Source organism: Hemibagrus wyckioides, linkage group LG04 (genome assembly GCF_019097595.1).
Source record: "Hemibagrus wyckioides isolate EC202008001 linkage group LG04, SWU_Hwy_1.0, whole genome shotgun sequence".
Lineage (NCBI taxonomy): Eukaryota > Metazoa > Chordata > Actinopteri > Siluriformes > Bagridae > Hemibagrus > Hemibagrus wyckioides.
The window spans coordinates 24998833-25022188 of NC_080713.1; the positions used below are offsets into that span (position 1 = coordinate 24998833).

At 37.9% G+C, this 23356-nt stretch overlaps 1 protein-coding gene across 7 annotated transcripts in view; it reads left to right on the plus strand.

The window, feature by feature from the left end:
* kirrel3b (kirre like nephrin family adhesion molecule 3b) overlaps positions 1 to 23356 on the plus strand; it is a 211833-nt gene that overhangs the window by 136897 nt on the left and 51580 nt on the right. For all 7 annotated transcript variants that reach the window (XM_058388201.1, XM_058388205.1, XM_058388203.1 and 4 more), the window contains exons 3-4: positions 6497 to 6646; positions 22686 to 22843. In XM_058388201.1, the coding sequence (XP_058244184.1) occupies positions 6497 to 6646; positions 22686 to 22843 (308 nt within the window). The remainder of the gene's footprint in view (positions 1 to 6496; positions 6647 to 22685; positions 22844 to 23356) is intronic.

Here is a 23356-nt window from a genome sequence, read left to right on the forward strand (position 1 = left end):
GCTCTATAGGTTATTATTATTATTATTATTATTATTATTATTATTATTATTATTATTATCATCATCTTCACATCTCCCTATGAGCTATAACATTAAACGAGCCCAAATTATAGCCTGTGAGCCTACTGAATACTTTCAGTTAGCTAACAGCATTTGACGTGTGTCTCTCCTCATTTACAAATTGCTACTTGAATTAAATCAGTCTAATTGTTTAATTTTACATAACACTTATTGAATTGTGATCCCTACAACCTTTCCATCCCCTAGGACCTTTCAGCACTCAGTTTCTCATGCATATTCATAAATGCAGCAAGTCTGAATGTTTTTTTTTTTTTTTTTGGACATGTCTACAGGCTCCATTTATTAAAGGATTGTGTGTGTAAAAACATATTTCAAGTTTGATAACACCCACAAAAATGTCTGACTAACAAGGTCTTCAGTGGATTTCCTCTTTCATATAAGCACAATAATAATAATAATAATAATAATAATAATAATAAAAGCTTGTCCATTTTGCATTTTTTTTGCATTTTGTTGTTTGTTTTTTGCATTTTGTTTGCTTTTTTTTTTTTAAAAAAAAAGGTTTTAAAATAAAAATTAAAATCATTGTTCTCCTCACCTTTTTTTGAAAGAGTCTGAATGATTCTTTGCAAATCAACATCAAGATCATATCAAATTGCATCAAATATCAAATTAGACACTTTGTTTGGAATATTTAAAAAATCAGGGCCTTAATTTTTTCTCCAAAAAGGAAAGCTTTGTTCATCTAAATTTGAATCTTGAAGAAAAGAAAAACTGGCACAAGTAGAACCCCGGAGCTCTAACTTTTGTGAATCCACTGAGCCTCCGCTAAGCTTTCGCCTAGAATTTTCCATTAAGTATGTATTCAGCAAGATCTCGGGTCTTGTCTCCTCTGACCTTCAGTGGTCACGCTACTGTGCCATCTCGCTGTTGATATCACACTCTAATTAAACCTTTGTGGGTGGTTGTGTCCCAGCAAATTCCCTCTGCTCTTGAGGAACCAGCCGTCGGCTGTAAACAACCGGGACGAGTGTGATGAAGGAAAGGGGACAATGTGGGACTCACGCTAATGAGAGAAGAGTGAGAACAAAGCCTAATGGGACATCTGTGTCAGTTTAACAGTGATGAGTGTGAAGTGAAGAAGATGAGCCAACTGCCGTGTTTTTTATGTGTCTCGACGGCGGACTTGCACACAAGGCTCATGATTTTTTTGTTGTTGTTGTTTTTGTTTGTTGTTTTTTTTTTTTTTTTCCACAAAATGCTAAGAGCTAGGGTTTAAAAGCCAAGCATTGAGCATTGAAGAGCAAAGCACTTAAAGAAATATCGCACCACAGCTGGTCTTTTTAACGCCGCTGCCTACGTCAACAAGCGGCAATCTCGTCAATAAAAAAAAAAAAAAAAAAAAAAAAAGAATAAATGACATATCTACGATTGCTGGCACAAGGCAAGCAGCTGTCTGCATTAACATAAGTGTGACACCTTGTACAGCACAATAGTTATCCAAAGCCACTCTTCACAGCACAGGTGCACTCGCAGCCTGTCTCTCAGGGGTCTAGTAATCCAGAGCCCGAAGAGCAGTGATTAAAAAGAGAGAAACTGCTTCTGATCCACTTGAAGACTCTAGAAAAAACTTGAAAAAGAACTGATTTTTATCAATCCCATACCTTTCCTCATCACCTACTTTTCTATTTCACCGACGCTGACTCTCAGTGATGTCTGGCCATGATATCAGATCTGAGAGCTCAAATCTAATATCTATCAACAGCACAGAAACAAAGAAACTATTAGGGTTGAGTAATGCCCGACTGCGTTTATGTAGTATTTCCTCTGAATATTGTTGTTTCATGGAATTATTTATTTGTATGTAATATAAGAAAAATATCTAGAAATATGAAAACTGACAATTGGAAGCATTTTCCTGTGGCGTCTGGTCTTAATTGAACAGATTGAATTCACACCATGGTTTCATACATTACAATAGTTCTCCTCATTTGGAACAACTCGTGATGTCTTCTCAGATTTCCCAAACAGTCATTCAGGAACTCTAATCCTGCTATGATCTGCAATCATAGAGCTCATCAACATATCCTGCATTTCTTTCTCTCCCACACTTTGGAAATGTTTTCGGAAGATACTCTCGCTCACACAAGCAACCATTAATCACTGATGCCCGTCTCCACTTCCCTCATCATTGATCGGCTATAAAGTCTCATCCATTTCATGGCCTGATGGATCCATTAGCTCTAATGGGGGCTATTTTGCATTGTTTGTGTTCAGTGACATATGCTGTCTTCAGGACTCATTGTGATCAATGGATGTGTTGTTTTATTCCTCTCACTGATCCATGATGCTCTTAGGTTGCTCAGGAATGTATGCACAATTCATCCAGAGTGAAATGAATTCATGGGATTGATAGAAGAGTTGACCTGATCCATGAGCTCCTTGCTACATGTGTGACAGCAGTGTATCTGCTTTAAGTGTACCTGAAATCAAATTATTGCATTCAGAGCTTTGTCCCTTAGTGTTATGGACACCAATATGGTTTATGGAAAAAATGAGTTTTGGAAATTTTCTTCTTTTTCATTATAGTTAACTTCCTGGAAAATTCGGTTACTAATGACTGATTAACTAACGAATTCTTTTTCTATGCTGGCTGGTGTCTTGTTTGTACATGGTTTTATATGTGTAGTGATCCACTCAGCGATAAACTAAGAAAATCTACCTTAAGGCTAAGTTGAAACTGTCATTTGGTGCAACCGAATCTCTTCTGTTTATATAGTGTTTTTTATGTCCAGTGATCATATACCTAGAGGATGTACATTAAGGCTAGGCTGAAACCGTCATTTGGTCCAACCATTACTGTCATTTGGTACAACTGATGCTTTTTAATCCCCTTCTGTTAGGTCATGTTATATGTCCAGTGATCATATACCAATATTCCTACATTAAGGCTAGGTTGATACTGTCATTTGGTGTAACTATTACTTTTGAATCCCCCCTGTTTATATGTGGTTTTAAAGATCCAGTGATCATATACCAAGCCGATTTCCATCGAGGTTAGGTTGAAACTGTCATTTAGTGCAACCATTCATTTACAGAAGTAAAGAAATTGTAGACTGTAAAGTGGGGCTATGTGTTAAGATGTGATTTAGGTCATGTCAAGGTTAGTATTTATGATTTACTATTTAGTATTCATGATTGCTGCCAAAAGCTGGCTGGGTCAAACCATGTGCTTCATAAAGGTCATGCTGTACGCTTGCATGATGGATGAGTAGGAGTTCTTAACGTCCATGTGTGCTGATGGTATTGCAAATGACCTTTAGTTCATAATGCATTGAAAGTTACTGCAGAACTAAATTACACACTCTTTTCCTGACTGATAAAGGAAGTCCTTAGGATTTGCAGCTGGGCGTTACATGTTAATAGATGCTTTAGGAAATCCATCAATCCCTTCTTGGCAGGAGAATAAACCAGAATATTGAGCTGAGTCAGTGGCCATTAATGTTATTTAGGGTGTTCCAGTTTCTTTGACTAGCTGTGAATACAAAGGGAAACTTGACTGATTTGAAATGTCTGCTATATCACCTGGTGTTTCTGGGTTTGTTTATTTCTTTTTAAATACAAAAATGTAAGTAGTCCTGGTCCTGGTTGAGAATTCTTATAAGCAGAAAATATGGATAAATTGAGTAATTTCAAAAAGATTATTTTCTCTCGTAATCTGAATCCCCACTGATTACGGTGTGGCTATGCGAGCAATAGCTGTTTTGATGGGTCATTAAATGTTTTGGTCGTTCTATTCCTCTGGCATCATCCCACTCACTGAGACAGATTAAAAGCTATATGTGGGCAGATAAAACACACGGCAACATAATTGGCTACTCGTCTCCCCCTCAATGGGGTAAACAATGCACACTTAATGGTCTATTAATACTGAATGGGATCCAATGAGTCAAAGGGCAACAATTGGCATTTATGGCCCAACAACCTCAACTTTCAGGCTCAAACTCTTTTTCCCCTTTCTTTCGGTATAGTGAGTAGAGTAATGCAATTGTAAGAATGAGTAGCACAGCTCCAGGGTTCCCGGGTTCGATCCTGAGTTCAGTTTACTGTCTGGGTGGAGTTTCCAAGGTTCTCTGGTTTCCCCTCACTTCCCAAACACACGCCGGTTAATGGATTGGCTGCTCTAAATTTCCCCAAGGTGTGAATAAGTGGGTGAATGCATCTGCGCATGGTGCGCACTGCAAATGCTGTGGATCATCTGTAACCCTGACCAACCCTATCCCTTCTTACTGACAATAAATTAATGAATAATGAGAATAACCCATATGAAAGGTCAGATGTAGTCAAAAAGGAGCTTGAAGGTTTTGACAGATCACATAGTCAGTCACATAAATAAAAGACGATGCAGGTTTGTAGCACTGGCTCATTAGTATTGTGTTTCTGATTGTTCAATAAAGTACGAGCTGTAAGCGGCTTGATCTTGAATGGAATGATAAAAGATCCTTGGAACGTTGAGATGTGGCCTGTTTATCAGAGTCCATGGAGCAGGAGGTGCCCCTCACTGTGAGACAATTATGTCACTGTGCATTATTTCGAGTTAGCATGACTCATATCGATGGACAGTGCAAGCAAACTCAATATTTTATCTCCAGGCATTCGTTGGCAAAAATCCATGCAGGGGGTTGGTGGAGATATTAACTGAAAAGGCACAGAATAGCATAATAGTTGTATTTTTTGCTGAACCTAACCACAACTCTGGATTCTCTAGAAAGAAAAATAAATCCTATAGAAAACCAAGGTGAGATCATTTTTAAAGCTGGCTTCCTTTCAATAGTTAGTCATCACTGGGTCGTGGAAAAAAGAGGGCTGGTGCTAAGCAGTGAAGGCTTGTAGAAGCTTTCCTGAAAAGCCAATCTCATCTAAATTCAGACGTCTGCAATAATTAGGGAGAAATTATCCTCATGAGAGCCGTGGAAGTCACTTATATCGAGAGGGCTGTGAAACGTGCTGCGAACAATGAAAAGTGTCCTCGTCTGACTTTTTTTTTTTCCTCAATAGATGAGCAAATGTCTTTCCCCATGTCTCGTTCCCCATGCAGATTTCTAAGTAATGGTGAACTGAAGTCTTTTAAAAGAGTATCTGACTCTTATATAAGATTGTTTGCTGTTGTAATGCAGACTTCTCTCCTACTGCATTATTAAAACTGTGAATGTTCTTCCTGCAGGAAGAGCAATGAGCACATCACTTACAAATGTATGATTGTGATTGCAAGACAGTATAAACAAGAGAAAAGGATTATACAGTACATTTGAACTGTATAAACTCTCGGGCTTTGTCATGTCAAGCTTACAAAAGATACAGCCAGTGCTGATACTGGAGACTCCTTCCATATATGTTAAATACCTGTCTCTTACAGAAAACTGTAAACGATAACAATACTATAATTTAATATAGAAACAGTAATATATAGAATCATGTAATTTGCCTTAAAGCTAAAACGATCGTTATACAAAAATGAATCTACACTTTCCAACCAGTTACCTCTGAGAATCTACCAGTGGCATGGTATAATGAGGTCTACTGTCTATGATCATGACACGATCTTGAAATTAACAAGTTGATATGATTGGATTTGGCCAAAATTTTGTCGAACTAAAGGTGTACAAATGCTATCTATAGCCCTTCCTTTAACCTTTATAAGGTTGTCACTTGTCATTCAGTCAGGAGAAGTGTGATAAATTTGCAAGTGTGAAACCAATCTGACGTGTAAGGAATGCCTGTCATTATTATCTTCACTTGACTGAGAACTTCTGCAAAGGAGCTGTGTTCTTGCACGCTTTCTGATATGATGTGCTGCGAAACTGCAAGTTTTCACTGAGTTATCACTCAGTAAATGAGTGTTAAAGCAGTGGATGAGAAAAAGAGATTAATCAAAAGTCTAACCTGTTTGGATGGAACTGGCTCAGTACAGTGGATATGATTCTTTCAATGCACTGAACTAAAGGAATATTTGGTCAAAGAAAAATATATTACATATAGATAATAATATTAGGTTTCTCAACAAAGCATGATGTCATTGCTTATAAACAAGTTTCTAATTTCTAAAATGAATGAGCGCGATCAATTCTCCGAGTATTAACGCAAACCAATTACGCTGTGAAATCTCCCAAGGATGTTGACGCTGATGGGAGCTATAACTATAGTATTAAATTTAAGCAATTAAAACATACATGGTACAATAGCACAGTGGCACATGTTGGTTGCAAAACATCAGTGTCATGGGTTCAATTCTTAGCTTAAGTGTGTGCTCTGGGTTAGATTTTATTCAGGGTTTTATAGACACACTCAAATCGTGCTGAAAGAATGAAAACTATTTGTCTTAGTTCAATCACATAGAGCATGTACACATTTGAATGAAGTCAATTCAATGAGCTTCTTCTGGCACAGCTTCTTGATGTGTTGTTTTGTACTCCAGGTTATCCTCGTTACACTGTAATTGGAGATCACAGTTCTGGAGAACACCACCTGAGGATACAGAGGGTTGAGCTAGCGGATGATGCTGTGTTTGAGTGCCAGGCCATCCAGGCTGCCATGAGGTCTCGACCTGCTCGACTCACGGTTTTGGGTGAGTTCTTACTTTGGAGCTCTTACACAAACTTATGCAAATCTTTGGAAATTCCAAAGATTTGAAACATTTAAAACAGTGGGGTGTATTCAGATTTGTTGGTGTCAGTGATGACGTGAAAGTGGCGTCAGTATGCTTAATATTGTCCAGAGTCATGCTTGTCAAAGTGGGGTCCAGACATACATATATCCAGGGGATCCCTGACTTTTTTCAAGCCAAGTCAACAAGAGCTTTTATGGTCATTTCAACTATAGCTGACACAGTACATAGTGAAATGAGACAACGTTTCTCCACTACCCTGGTGCTACATAAAACAAAATATAGCTACAGAACAACACAGAGCTAAGGACAGAAAGTACTTTGTTGCTTTTTTCCCGGCACGACAGTTGCGAGATTACTGTCAACGTCTAGCAAGATTGCTTGATCTAAACCTCAATAGGCAAAAAACAAGTACAAATATAATATATCTTTTTTAAATAAAACTGTTTAATATTTTTTCTCTTAAAATGTTAATAAAATATGATTAATATCAAACATTCAGAAAGAAAAAGCTATACAAAATTGATCAAATTAAAAGTATTTTCTTTTCTAAAGTTTAATCTGTGCTGTAATCATAAGGGGGTTTTACTTAGGAAGGGGTCCCTGGCTACAGACATTTGGAGAGAGAGTCTTTAAAACTGCCTTTAAACAGAAAAACCTGCCTTTAAGTCGTGAAACAACTGGGGGACAGAAAATGAACAAGACTGTGATGATGCAGACAGCATTTTTGTCACATAACTCCTGTCTCATATCTGAATACAGCCCATTGATTGGTTTAAATCTTTAATATACAACCCAAGGAAGATTTCTAGTGCATTTTATTCAGGAGGATTCAAATGGCATGTGTAGGAAAATCTAGTCTCTAAGTCTCTAAATTAATATGGAAGGGATAAACTCACCCATCATTCATCTCAGTTTTATAAAGGGTATCAGTCATATCTCCTGGAAAGGACATCGTCTGAAAATGTCACCTGGAGCTTTAGACATTAGGTACATAATGTACACCTTGTAAATTAGAAACAAGCAAACGATGGTATAATACCATGTTACTAAATTTTATCTAGCTTACTATTTTTTTTTACCAGAAAATAAATTAATAAGGATAGAAAGAATCTTGCAGATGAGGTTCCAAATTCACCCCAGCAGTGATGCCACTGGAAAAATAATAACAACCTACGTCCAAAAAAAAAATCACTGACCAGTGTTGCCCTGCTGGTGCTGTAAGTTCTCAGTTTTAATTTTCTGCTACAAATCCTGCCATCTTCATTATTAAACCAGAGAGGTCATCGAATCTTAATTAAACTTTATTGGGTTATTATACAACGTTGCTGTTTCTGCGTTATTGGGCAGCTACTGCAGTTATCTTTGTTCATGCTCCAATCAGCTACCTGGAGGGTTTATCTTCAGCACTGAGAGACTAAACTCACACACACATGCACACACACACACACTTATCTCTCCCACCAGGCCAGGCCTGGGGAGGTGTGTGGATGGGAGAGCAAGAAATGCAAAAAAAAAGGTGAAAGAGAAAGAAAGAGATGAATGAGACAGATAGGGAGAGAGAAAGGCTTTAGGCTCGGCCACCACAATGCGATCCGCCTTATTGATCTCTTTTAATAAAAAGTGAAACTAATGATCTATGAGGCGGAGGAGGTGGCCATGGGGGGAGAGGGAAGGAGAGAAGACAAATTGCATTCCATGGTGGCTCGCTTCTGCTCTCTTCTGTAAATGAGTATGAATAAGTAATTATAGATGCCTTATTATACTCTAAAGAAGACCAGGCTCAACCTTCATAAGCTTTAGACCAACTGTGATCCCTTGGCACTGCATGCTGGAGGTAATGAGTTGGGGAGGCAAAGGATATACACACTGTGTTTTTCTTTTTCTCTTCTCTTTCTCAACCTCAATTGGTCATGATTAATTGGATCTTGAATATTTCGCATTGTATTGGGGCTCTCTCAGTGAAACTAGTTTGTCAAATAAACCACTATGAGTTATGGCTTTTGTTCTTTGTACATAGTTTACATGTTATCCGGATGGGATAACGTTTTTTTTTGTTTGTTTTTTTACACAATCCCTGATCTTTAGCTTGTTGGATTTGCTCATGATTTGGCTTGTTCAATGGAAACAAGATTGGATCACATATTAAGTGGTAGAGTAGGTAATAAATCAAGGTCATGAAATAAAAATCTGTAAATACCGTGTGCCCACTTTACTGTGTTTGGCTTTCAATTTGCTACTTCACGCTACTTCAATGAATGAAAACGTTTTCGGCAAAAACAAAAAAAAACCCATCTATAGAAAAATTACCTAGGGTTTACTGAATAAACTCAGTGTGTGGATTTTGTGTGTGATTTTCTTGGAGTCACAGAGAAATATTGAAATATTGTCGTTGTATTTCAGGGCATAATTGTGAGAGAAGGGTCTGTGCGACCTCTTCAGAAATATTGGCCTTCATATTGGATACATAAATCGAGTAATGGAGAATGAAATAATCTACGAAAACCAACTTTGGTCTTTATTATTATTATTATTATTATTATTATTATTATTATTATTATTATTATTATTATTATTATTATTATCATTTTTAATTCATTCAATGCAAAATAACACATTGAGATCAGGAATAATGCTATGTTTGAGACATTACCAGATGAATTTAAATCATACCTACATTTAGTGCTAGTTTTTGTATGGGGAGGGAAAAAACTGTGGCTTCAACATGGAAGAGTGTATTTTCTATTTTCTCAGATATTCAGTCAGATATTATAGTTCAGATATTAAGGGTTGAAAAGAATCACATCAACAGATAATTATTATTAGAAGTAGTAGTAGTAGTAGTAGTGTTGTTAGGCATCCAAGCACCACAACACATTGTCTTTGCTAGCATTTGTAAATACCTTTAGAATTTCTTTCATGTTCAGCCATTTTCCATCATGCCCCTCTCCGATATGACCACTGAAAACAAAAAAACAACCCAAGGCTCTGTGTGACTATCACTCGTAATCTGGGCAGTAATATATGCAAGCGTGGGATCACAGCTATCACCGGGCTGTCTGTTATAGCCCAGTCTGTGGCGTAGTGATGACAGGAGCAGGAACTCGGCTGCTCCTCTCCGCCGCATCTTACCTGACAGCTGGAGAAATACCTCAGCCTTCCCAATTCCCCTTCATAACAGGGCTGTCGCTCACACGGTTGGCTGTGGACCTGCCAGAGAGTGTGATCTGCCAATTCAGACAGTGCAGGACACACTTCCACACCGCTACTGCTTTTATATTTGATCACACGTCGCTAAGTTTGGGAAATGAAATGCTATCCATGTGGAATATACAGTAAAACCTGTGAAGGTGTTGTATAGAAACTGGGACATGAGAGTAGAAGATACTGGCTGACTTTACATCATATACATTCTGAACTTTTGTAAGGATTAATGTTGCTCTCAGATGATTCAGCTCTTTGTGTTTGACAAATCTAATTCTTTAGCCTGTGCTTTAGTCATTTTTTCTTATTTATGTCTCACAAACCACATAGAAATATGATGAATAAAGAATTTTTATATTACTTTTTTGACCTGTGACGGAAAGGTTGACAGGAATTCTGTTTGAGCTATACACAGCATTAAAACCCGCAGTCCTCCTTCTACGCAGCACTTTATCAACATCCCCGTCCATGAAGGCAATGAAAAGTTCAAAATAAAAAAGAAAAGCCTTTGTATGGTGATCTGTGAACTTGTCTCTGTATTTTAACATGATTCTGGGACTTTGTGTGACCTCTAGTGGCTCCTTTTGCCTGCATTAGGGAAGAAAGATGGGAGTAAGTGGTTCATCTGGGCTGTCTGTCATGCCCTTGAGGCTAATTATACATCTTCCTACAAGAGAGCTTTCTCAGCTTGCTCTCGAGGGTCTTTCTGGCCTCACCTGAGTGTGACAGATGCTGAAGTGTGGACAGATAAGCTACATAAAATTTGAGAAAACACACACACACAGTACTATTGAAGCATTTCTGGTAGCATTTCTGTCTCATGAGGACCATGATCAACGCATTATTGATTTCAGCTAATTGACATTTTTAAAGCTCTTAAAAATTTGTCCTTGGATTCCTCTTCAAATGAATCCTCTCAACTCAATTAATATCCACTTCCACTGATTAGTGATTTTGACGCAGTCCCAGATGAAAGCCAAACATAACAGTCAGGCAAACAATTTCCACAAGTCATAATGCATTCCCAAGTATTCTCTGTTAATTTAAGTTATAAAATTACTCATTAGAAAATGTTTGCCTTTCCAGAAATTAACTCCTAACAAAACACAAGGGCTAAATCTACCTCAGCAGTTTTTCATTTGCCGCCATGCAAATTATTCATTAGGATGTACGACTATGAAAAGATCAAGGGTCCTTGCGGGTGGAATAAACAGTTTGAAATGTAGGCTCCTTGAGTTAAAGAGCACTCCAAGCCTTTTGCTCCGTCATTTGATAAATAGTCTCAAGGCATGAAGATTATTAACTTTTAATTGCAAACACAGAAACATAGGACACATCTCCAGATCACGCCATGATCAGACGCCTAGTTGGAAGTTTATTAGGGTGAACAAAGGAATGTAATCAAGCTAGACTGTGCCCTAAAACACAGCAATAATTTGTTTAAAGTTTTATTGGCCACAAGTCCCTAGAACTGAAGAAACCCTAGAACTGTTTTGACAGAAATATATTTTGTTTGATGTTCTAATTGGCATTCAACAAATGATCATGTGGGTTAGTAATGCACTGGCACTCGTTTTTCTGATAAACACATACCTATCTGGCCTCAAGAAATCCAATTGAAATGCTACAAAAATGGATAGTGTCCTGAAAAAAAAAAACCCTTTATGTTATAAAATGTGTATATATAGTTCTCAAATCTGCATGGCTTCCTGAACTGCAATATGCTTTTCTATGGCACGTATCTGACGTATTACAAAAAAAAGTTCAAGCATTTTATATTCAGGTTAAGCCCAAAAATGAAAAAGGAGAAAATCTCATTTAAAGATTTAATTCCAGCCAGCTCCAGAGTGGAGCAACAAAAAAGCATTATAGCACTCTATATTTGGCACATTGTGTGTTAGAATCCCATAAATGCCAAAGCCATCAAGCTCCAATGACCGTGGTCTCTGGGTGGGAGGGATGGCTTACTCTCTTCCCTGTCAATCACAATGATACTATCAGTCCAATCGTGGGCATCTGTGAGTTTATGTACGTGGAAGTTGATTACGTTCACACATCTTGTAGGAAGCATGTGTTAGCCGTCTCCCTCACCGGGTGGTAGCTGTCATACGATAAAGTTGTCAAGTCTGAATCTTGTCTGTGTTACTGGTGATTTGAACGAGCTAAATCGGCACTTTTGTGTTTTTTCACTGGTTTTAGTTGGATCATATTCCATATTGACTATCAAAAATTGACAACAATAATTAAGCGAACAACATGAACACTGCGAACACTGCTGTACATGTGCACATGCATCTCTTCATCAGTTCCTACCAGATGTTGTCTACATTTATCTGCAGTGACCTTGTGATGTAACCTGACCCACCTTCGCTTAAACATATCTGGGATCTGAATGACAAAAGCTTCTGTTGTGCAGGTGTTCTGCCACTTAAAGTACACATCAGCTTGGTAGAAGAACATCGTCAGCATATTAAAAGACATGCTTGTTAAGATATTTCTTCTTTTTATATATCACAGACAGGCTGACACATCCAACTCTGAGGTCTCAATCTCTAGAGAATTGCCTTTTCCTTACTTTGTTTAGCCAGTCCTTGACTATCATCCCTAGTCATCCCAGCCTTGTGCAAAGCGGGACAACAGTGACTGTGGAGATTCAAAAAGAGAGTAAGGCTCCATGTGTTCTACAGAGTCAAAAATCAGGCAAGTGAACAAAGGAATCAGAGACAACCTAAGCATGTCCTGAATAATCCAAGCTCCTTATGCAAGGTGAGGATTAGAGTAGCAAGGAAAAATAATCGACAAGGCAGTCAAGAAAACATCAAGACTCTTACATGAACTTACATGGACTAGGTAACTGGCTTTGCATGGATCCTGAGATTTCCATGTGTTTATATATGGTGTGAGCAGGAAGTGTAACAGGATATGACTGCAGAAGTAAATTCATTAAATGCAACCTCTTCTAGTGAGGAAGGGTATCACTGAGAGATACAGACCAAACACTGGCATTTCCTTCTAAATCTGTAAAACATAGTCACAGTCACAAAAGTCAGATGGTCACCCTCCCAGTAATCCTCTCTTCTTCCTGTTCCTGCTTATCCTTTGTTCATTTCATAAAGGCTAGTCTTTTACACATTTTGCTGTTATATTCAAACTGGTACAATCCAGTAAATGGAGTAGAAAATCTAGGTATGGAAACCTGTTAAGATCTACAATATCCAGCCCTCAGAGAGAGCCACAGAGATGCCCAGAGAGATGAAGAATGAGTCTTTATTACTTAATTCAGTCTGCTGTAGAGGTGTGTTTGTGACAACACCTGAAGGGAGTGTTTTGATTTGGGCCACTGAGCCACATGTCACCAGTCTCCTTATCTTAAACCCATATTCCACATATAATGGATATTTGATTATGCCACTACCATGGATAGTGTTGCTGTTTCACAGGTCCAAAGTCCCTGGTTCAAATCTTAGCTTGGCCATGTTCTAGGCCTGTCTGCACAAGTATACCCCATGTTCCTGAGCTTTCTCGGGTCTCCTAATAAATGCTAGTAAGTGGTTGGGCTACTCTAAATGTGTACATGTGCATAGTGCCCTGCAGTAGGTGCTGTCCCATCTACAATGTGCTCCTTTCCTCACTCCCAGCATTCTTGGGATGAGCTTCAGATCCACCACAACTATGGCTAGGATAAAATGCTTACTGGGGTGAATGGAGAAATGAGGAATGCAAGTCTGTACCCTTCAACAAGTCCTATAAGTCCCACCACTAAAGTTCCACCATCAGTCTCCAGTCTATCTATCACAGTCTAAAATCATGACAGTGAGGTGGCTTGCCAGTTCTATATTGCTTCTTGATGTGAATGTGTACGAATAGCACCCTGTGATAGTCGACGTCCCATCCAATGTGTATTCCTGCAATGTGCTCCCAGGATAGACTCTGGATCCACTGCTACCCTGACCAGAATAAAGTACTGACAGAGATGAATGAATACAGTATAAGTAATAGAAAAGGTACACAGTTATGAATTTTAGGATTGGGATCCTTTGACAGGTCCTTAAAGTTTAAGGGATTCATTTCAACCCCCTTCCCTGTGGCACCACCAGTCAATCCCCGACCTCTCTATCACAGGCCATAGAGGCTCAGCATGCAGGCGATGGGAACTGTTGGTGAAACAGATGGCTGCATTGTTGTTCCAGACATGGCAGCATCGCTAGGCTTGCTTCACTGCATTCCTCCATTTCTCAATTCCATTTCTACTAATGTTCTCTTCCATTGTCCTCCAAATTAGCCTCTGCACCACTCTCAAACTCCAGGCTATGGGATGAAAGACCATGTCACTGCCCTGTTACTCAAACTCACTGCTGATATTTCAGGCTGAAAGTAGGTGTTGGAAAGGCCAGAGTGGATTTTCTTTTTAAGTGTAATTGCAGTGAAATTACTGTGGGATCACACAGGGCATCTCTCTCGTTGTCTCTCTCCCTTGCTCTCTCTCTCTCTCTTTCTCTCCCCCTCCATCTGTGTGTATGTGTGTGTATTAAGATCTTAGTCCCACAGGTAATTGAGGATGCTCAAAGCTTGAAGGCTTTCAGGAAGGCTGTTTGATTGGGCCAATTTTTTACTCACTTTGTTTAATTACAAATCCATTTGCGTTCACTTTAATTTATAGTTTTATTTAATTATCTACTAAAAGTGAATGCTTCACACATCCAGCCTCAAGTTTGTTTCTAAACCTTTCTATTCAACTCCTTCCCTCACTTCTTTCTCTCTCAGAAAAAAAGTATACCATTCCTTGACAAAGAGTTGGTACTCCCAAGCATATAATTTTTGTACCTTTCAGTATCTTTATATAGAAAGATGCATATAGTGTACCTTTAAAGCTTTTCTTTATATCCATGTTTCCAGTAAAAAGACATATTAAAGGTACAAAAGATGAGGTTGCCACCCTAGTGACAAGGAAAGGTACAGTTTAGTGCCCATTTTTTAGAGTGCACTATTGAAATTCCCATCGCCGAATTGGAGGACCACACAACTTTGATTTGTCACACTTTTTTTTCGCCTGCAGTTTTATTACACTCTTGCACTTTTTTAATGAACTCCAGTTCCACCTCGTATCTACCGAGTGGGAATAAGTTAATGAAACCCTCATGAATACCTTCTTGCATTTCTCCAGTATTCACTTCTGTAATAGTCGCTTGAAGTACGTAAAACTAGCTTGCGCAGCATTTATCATACCATAGACTTCAAATCAGGTTATCTAATAGGCACTTAAATATTCAACTCCACTAAATTATGTATTTGAATTGGCAGGACGTTCAAGAACAGACAAGTTACAGGCGTAACTTGAACTTTCAATTAGTTTCCCATCTAAAATATGAATCTGTCAGTTGTTCTGTCCTAAGCAAACCCTCCCTCATTCCAAGAAAAAAAAATCCCTGCAGCCATACCTCTAGAAGAAAGAGTTTTCCAATTACAAAAAGACAGAGAAAGAGGAAGAGAGAGGCAAGAGAGGATTGATAAGCTTTCAGAAAGCTTAGTGGAGGAAGAGGAAGGATTGCAGGCAGCTGGTTGGTAATTAAAGAGGGCCGATCAATCGGTTCTGCTGACCGGCTCATGAGAAATCTATCAAGAGGCCACGGTAAAGTGCTAATTTGGAGCCATTAGTGGCTGCCGAGTTTGCAAACAGGACCATAATGATGATGGCTTGTGTGGTTAAGGTCTTGGCCTTTGTGTGCCTGTCAGAGTGATGGTGCCTGGAAGGGGAAGCAGAAAGAAGGGAGAAGGCTGACAAGGCTTTTCTGCAAAAGGCCTGAAATAACACCTCGCTCTTTTAATGATCGCCACCATTCAACCAGGAATGGACAGCATAGTCTGTTCTGGCATGCAGAAAAAAGTTTGAAGGTCACTGTCTCTGCCAGTGTGGAAGGCTTAAACTCAAAATTTTTTGCATCTCTGAAAATGTGAGCTAGGCCAGATCTAGTAAATATGTATGGCCCTTTGAAATATCTCAAATGTCTCAGTTATCATGTTTATGTCAAATTAAGACAATAAAGCTGCAGCATTAAGGTTGAAATCTTTAGCCCAGTGACTTCAGATGATTGCTTCATCTTCATTTTCAGGAATCAATTTAAGCAGGGTCACAAATCTAGAGCTTATTCCAGGAGCACTGGGCAGTAGACTACTGGACTATACCCCGGATAGGATACAGGCCCATTACAGGGTACTGAGCAAAACTGCCTACAGACACTAGCCCAAGCTTAGGATCAGACTGGGGACCATGGAGCTGTGAGAGCACCTCTGGCACTGTGCCATCACACTACATTGCCAAAGTCAGAAAATGAAAGTCATGACATCATTCAGAGCATCTGTGTCTGAAACGTTTCTGTGTGATAACCTTCTTATATGCACCATTGAATTGATTAATTGATTTATGTTATATCTAAATATTGGGAGAAAACACGATAGTTTAATTCAGTTGAGAATATAGTTTTACATATCCTTGTGATGGCTAATGTCACAGCTAGTCTTTCTAATCTTAATCAGGATAAAGTAATTACTGAGGATAAACTAATGAGTTTTGTGTATAAGGTTGAAGGTCTGCATTTGATGATACATGACACGAGTAACATAATTAGACGTGTCAGAACTTCTTGTATGAGCTCAGGTAACTAAATTAAGTGGGATTTCTCTGAGTAACTGGAGCAGACATGTCATTTCCCAGTCTGTCATCTTTCCTAGAGCTTCCAACTTTCTAGTGGAAGAAGGTGTACAAGTGGCAAAGATGGCTTGTCAAAAATGTTTTTAAACACACTATTAATCCTGAATATAATGCGTAACATGATATAATCTCTTATCAGCTGGTCAATTGCTTTTATGGGATAGATAGATAGATAGATAGATAGATAGATAGATAGATAGATAGATAGATAGATAGATAGATAGATAGATAGATAGATAGATAGATAGATAGATAGATAGATAGTAGAAATTGTGCAAATGAACAAGTGCAGATAAATATGTAAATATGTACATCGATAAATAAATAAGGCTATGCCAGAGTGTGTATAGAAAAGTATGTGCAGGTAGTATTTACAGCAGATAAAGTGACAGGTGTAATTATAATTGTGCTAAAACGTGTGCATTATGTACATTGTATGTACAACAATAACAGATAATATAACAGTGAATATACAGATAGTATATGGTATGTATAAATAAAGTATAGATAAATGTATATAAATAGATAGACAGATAGATAAGAAAAACTAGGTGTATCTATGAAATGGACAATATGTACAATTAATTATATTACACAGTGAGAAAATATTATATTATACCAGAGAGAGAATGTATATAACAATGTATAACAGTGAAAAATATTATATTAACAGAATGTACAGGGTGGAGCAGAACTATAAAGTGATGTGTGTAGTAAGACATGAGTGTCCTAGCGGTGCAGTGTAGAGTTCAGCAGATTTATGGTTGAGGGAAAAAAACTGGCCCTAAGCCTGCTGGTTCTGGTACGGATGGACCTGTATCTCCTCCTGGATGGAAGGAGGTTGAACAGTTTATGACTCAGGTGGGAGGAGTCCTTGATGATTTTGTGTGCTCTGCGCAGACATCTACTGTGGTGAAGAGACTCAGTGGCAGGTAGTTGGGTGCCGATGATGCATTGGGCAGTTTTCACCACCATTTGCAGTGATTTCTTTTCACACACCGTGGCGCTGCCATGCCACACTGCGATGGAGCTCATCAAGATGCTCTCAATGATGCAGTGGTAAAAGTTGGTCAGGATCTTGGGGGATAGGTGAACTTTCTCCTTAGGAAGTAAAGACGCTGTTGTGCCTTCTGAACCAGAGTTGAGGTGTTCAGATGCCAGGACAGATCCTCAGAGATGTGGACACCCAGGAACTTAAAGCTGGAGACACGCTCTACTTCAGACCCGTTGATGTAGATAGGGGAGTGTCTGCTGCTGTTAGATTTCCAGAAGTCCACGATGAGCTCTTTGGTCTTTGTGGCATTGAGGGTGAGGTTGTTCATGGAACACCATGCTGACAGGCTTTGGATCTCCTCCCTGTAGGCCGATTCATCGTTGTTGCCAATTCGGCCCACAACTGTGGTATCATCTGCATTCTTGATGAAGACGTTGGAGTTATGTTGCGGAACACAGTCATGGGTGAACAGGGAGTAGAGCAGTGGGCTCAGCACACAGCCTTGTGGGACACCGGTGTTCAGGATGAGGATTGAGGATATGTGATTACAGACTGAGGTCGGTTTGTTAAAAAGTCCATAATCCAGCTGCATATGGATGTACAGATACCCAGGTCACTGAGCTTAGTGATCAGTTTACTAGGGACAACTGTATTAAAATACAGTTTTACAGACATGCTATGAGGTGACTTAGAACCAGCTTCTCAAAGCACTTCATAACAATGGGAGTGAGTGCAACAGGGTGGAAATCGAATAATACATCATGATGTATTGATAATAATAATGCAAAGCCCTTTCCAGAAATTGAAATTGTTTTAAACAGCCCAGAGTTGGATCATTCCACACAATGAATCCCACATGATTTAATAGCAGACAGAAGTATTTAATGGCCATTTAGTACTGTGTCTCTGATTAGGCTTGCACTTTTAAGTCCTATTAGGGATGGGACTAAATTCTCAGGATAATATCAGCAATAAATTATTTGTATGTCTTCTTTTTTGACAAAAATGGGCAGCTATAAATTAACACAAAGACTGAGCTGTTGCTGTTGGTGGGTTTTTTTTTTTTTCAAGATTTTCTAAAGTTCCTCAGGACAGACAATAGGATAGCCTTACATGAGCAAAGTGCTCAGCTTGGTCTTTACTGCTTCAGAAGCTCAGCAAGATCTTTAAAGAGATTTAAACCTCAAGAGCAGGACTTTTTCGAATAAAATGCATGCTGTTGCATTCAGAATCAGCCGAAGCTTCTTTAAAGAGGGTCCTGATCACACTTGAGCAGATTGTGTTGGCTGGGCGCACACTTCAAATCAGTGAATCAACAGCGTATATTATGTCCCATTAAAAACCATCTCTCTTTCTCTGTCTATCTTTTTAGCGGTCTGTTTCCACCTGCATTTTGCATCTGGATTTCCTTCTGCTCCATATAGGCTCTTTAATGGGTACAGCATCAGTGTGTGTGTGTATATGTACATGTGGAGGCCACGTGGGAGTGTCTCAATGAAACAGAGAGTATGTAATTAGTACCATTCATGAAGTCTGTAAGTCTTAACAACACTCACATGCCTGCTCTCTCCTGCTGGTTTCCTTTTCCGGCCCGTCAAACTCCTTTCACTTTATTCCACCCTTCGCTACTATTACACACTCTGCTGCATTCCATTCCATTTCCCATCCATCTAATCGTATATACAAATAACACCTGCTCTCATTAAGTTCAGACGCTCTCAGGCCTCAGCATGGCAGCCCTGTGTTGTCGGATCACAGATGTGTTTTTAGCAACGGTCTTTCCATTCACCTGTTTACTCATTGACGTCTATGACTCAAGTGTTTTATGTTATATACACATGCCACACGTTTATACCTTTATGTATGTGAACTGATCATTTTAAGTCATCATGACCCAAGAGCACATTTGGAATTTTTCTCAGCTTTATACTATTTCTCTATATAATACACAAGGTATGCCTATTTCTGCATACTGACATGTGTGAGTAACAGTGTTGCTATCTGTATTTGTGCACCACTTCATATGATCATATCTGTATCCAGATTTTAATTGTTGGCTTAAACTGCAGTATGGACTCTATGAGTACTAAAAACAACTTAAAGGTAGAAATGCCTAAACTGTGAGCATGAGAAATTCTGGCTCTGACTTCCTCGTTCTCAGATACATGACTTGAGTTCACAATTCGAGTTCAGCTTACACTGTTAAAATGTTATTGTTATATATACCGTTTGCACTCCTCTGCGACAAATTTATTTGTTTCTATTTCCCAAAATATAAATGAACTATTAGCCTCTATGTAAACCATCTCAACCCTGACCAGGCCCTTACTAAGGATGACTGAGTGAAATCTGTAAATGCATCTATCTTTGTTTCACAGGCTTCATATATGAACAAGTGAATGTAAAAAAAAAAAAATAAATATAAAAAATAAATATTGAAAATAAATATAATAAAAAAATAAAAAAAATTCTACTACTACTACTAATAATAATAATAAACTTTGGCTCATCTGAAGTCCACAGAATCTTAGTCATCATACACAATTTGTCTCAATCAGATGCCCTGTGAACATCATTCATTCTTTCAAATAAACAAATTCATATCCGTATTTGTTCCACTTCACAAGAGAATCTGTTCATTCTGAATAATATATACTGCAAATCATACATTAGTGCTGGCTTTCTGCAAGGGAAAAACCCTATTATTGATTTGTCAATATTGGGAGAAAGGATACTATTCAGCCATATTCTTTAACACAAACTTGTTCACTTACGAAATGGGGAGACAAGAAATGGAAAGAGACAGAGAGAGAGAGAAATAGAGAGATAATGCACAGTTCATCAGTTTCCACAGATAAACTCATCATCCTATCTTTGAGAGCTTCCAATCCATATTTATTGTTTCAATCCCACAATATTATCGACACAATATGAAAGATGAGAATTTATTTCCTCAGAAAAATAGAAATAAACTCCCCAAAACAGCCCAGAATTGAGTTTTTAAACAAAAATCTGGTTTCTACACAAGTGGGCCATTGAGATTTCTGACTAAAATGATAAAATCCATCACATATAATTCAGAATTAAAACTTAAATACAGTTTTTGTGACTGTTTTCTCAATTAAATTATATCTCACTAATACGTCAAAATAGATTAGCATTACTCACTGCCAGCAACACACTCTTAGATAATAGCTTTAATCTATAAGCCTAAGTTGCACAGACTCAGTGGAAACACTTAGAGTCTATGTGAAATCCTACAGCAGGATGTTTCCCCATCAGAAAGGATTCCATTGATCACCCCTTTATGGAAGCTAAGAACTATTAACCCATCTCAAGAACGAGATTTTTTTTAATCTTATTTTACTTTATTTTATTTTAATATAAAGTGACATATAGGACATATAAAGTGGCTCCTCATCTTTTTAATAGCCAATAGTGTTTACCTTTCTTCACAACCCAGGCTAAACTGTACTTAACAGTTAGTACCATGGATGTGAGCAATGCACTGGATTCACTTGTGGAGGATTTTTCTCTACCTCCTTTACCTTTTCTTCAAAGTGAATAAATTCAAGCCATTTTCTTCTTAACCTAAACTTGAATAAAATGCAAATAAAAAGTTCTAAGAGTTGGAACAACCAAAGACACATGTCTCTCAATCAACAACTTCAGCAAGGTAATTTTTATAATGTTGAGGGCGGGACACTTCAGATTCTAGAGAGCATTTGATTGGACAGAAGATATGATGAGAAGCTGAAGTGCAGAATGATATAATCCTAATTGTTGATCTGTGGTAGAGAGAGGCAGTAAATATTAAATGTAAATATTGTTAGATTTTGCTGTATTTGGCTGAGCAGTGGTTTGGGTGGCTCACCAATGTATTAGATTTCTCTAATACATAAAATAAGTAAGCTTTTTCTTATGGGGAGAAGAATTTATTGAAGGTACTATAACTGTACTTTGTTTTAACCCAAATATCAGTCTGTGAGGCAGATCTTTATACAAGAATACAGAACTGTAAGGACCTCCCATGTAGGGATGTCCTTGTAGGGATCTCCTCTCTGGGCCCTCACCTGGCCCACACCCATCTCCTGTATGGGCCATCTTGATGAAACCCCCACAGACACAGTTGATTGTATGTGAGAGGCAGTCACAATGTAAATGTATTTGATAAATGATTATGGTTTTGATTAACGATACACATATAGAATACACATATACTTTCAATATCTTCTAATTTTGTTGTTGTTTCCATAAAAAACGTCAATTTTGAGTTTCATTTTTTACTTATATATGAAAGTCAGGCGAATAATATAATATAATATAATATAATATAATATAATATAATATAATATAATATAATATAATATAATATAATATAATATAATATAATATAATATAATAATAATAATGATAATAGTAGAATAATAATAATAATGAAAGTGAGGATAAGGATTCATTCTGTGTGTTACTTACCATTATATCAAAACCACTTTAGAATTCTTGAGTCTGATTGGTCTAAGGGAATTAGTTTATTTCTATACCAGAACCTCAGACAGTAGGAGAAACACCTGCAAATTATAGGTTTATATTGAAGAGTGTGTATTAATATTCTTTCATTTATGTAGTAACAACAAATTCCAGGGATGCTCCACAAAGATTAACTACTACTACTACTACTACTACTACTACTACTACTAATAATAATAATAATAATAATAATAATAATTATTAATAAAATAATAATAATAATAATAATAATAATAATAATAATAATAATAATAATAATAATAATAAATAAACATTGTACTGTTACAGAGAAGTTTATTTAACGTTTATGGAATGAGTCTCCAGTGTGAGAATTTGCAACAAAGACTAGATTTTCCAACATGCGGAAGAACATCTTTAGGACTTTTTTAGTAAGATGCCAAGCTGTGTTTTATTTATTTATTTATTTATTTGTAGTTTTTTTTAACATGAGTAGCATTTTGTTGGTACACTGTTGACTTGAATTCAGTTGAGCAGATGGATATCCACCAGAGCTCTGCCACTCACTGACATGTGTGATCTTCTTTCTTTATCCCATTCTGCAGTTCCACCAGATAACCCAGTTATTGATGGAGGCCCTGTGGTGAGTCTGAGAGCTGGAGATCCACTCAACCTGACGTGTCACGCTGACAATGCCAAGCCTGCCGCGTCCATCATCTGGATTAGAAATGGGGAGGTGCTAAATGGAGCCATGTACTCTAAGGTGAGTACAGATTTAGCTCTGCCCAGGAGTCTCTAATCGAGATATCGCACCTTAAACTCACGCTATGACCAGGAAAGTTCAAAACATTGAATGCCATCAATCATCTACATATCAATAACATGTATTTTTATTTCTGTGAAAGACATCTTGCTGCTTGTGTTTAGTTCCTTTCGAGGTTTTTTTACTAAAGCTTTCTGTCAAATGGCCTCTTGCGCCACGTCTGTGATCACTCATGCCATCTGTTAACCTTCAATATAGCCCTCAGCTTCATGTGATTGGAGAGAAATCCCAGGAAATCCAGCTCGCGGCTGCTAAATGTGTCAACAAAACAAACAGATGGCCAGATATGGCTGAGCACTGGTCTTCTACCAGAATTCAGATCCATTCAGCTGTATAGCCACTTTTAATATTTCTACCACCTGGAGTTGTCCAGGCTCTATCTTATAAATTAGTGTTTATATGTGTAGCAGTCTGGGAAAATGTATCAGTTGTCACTGTTGCTGAATTGTGGAG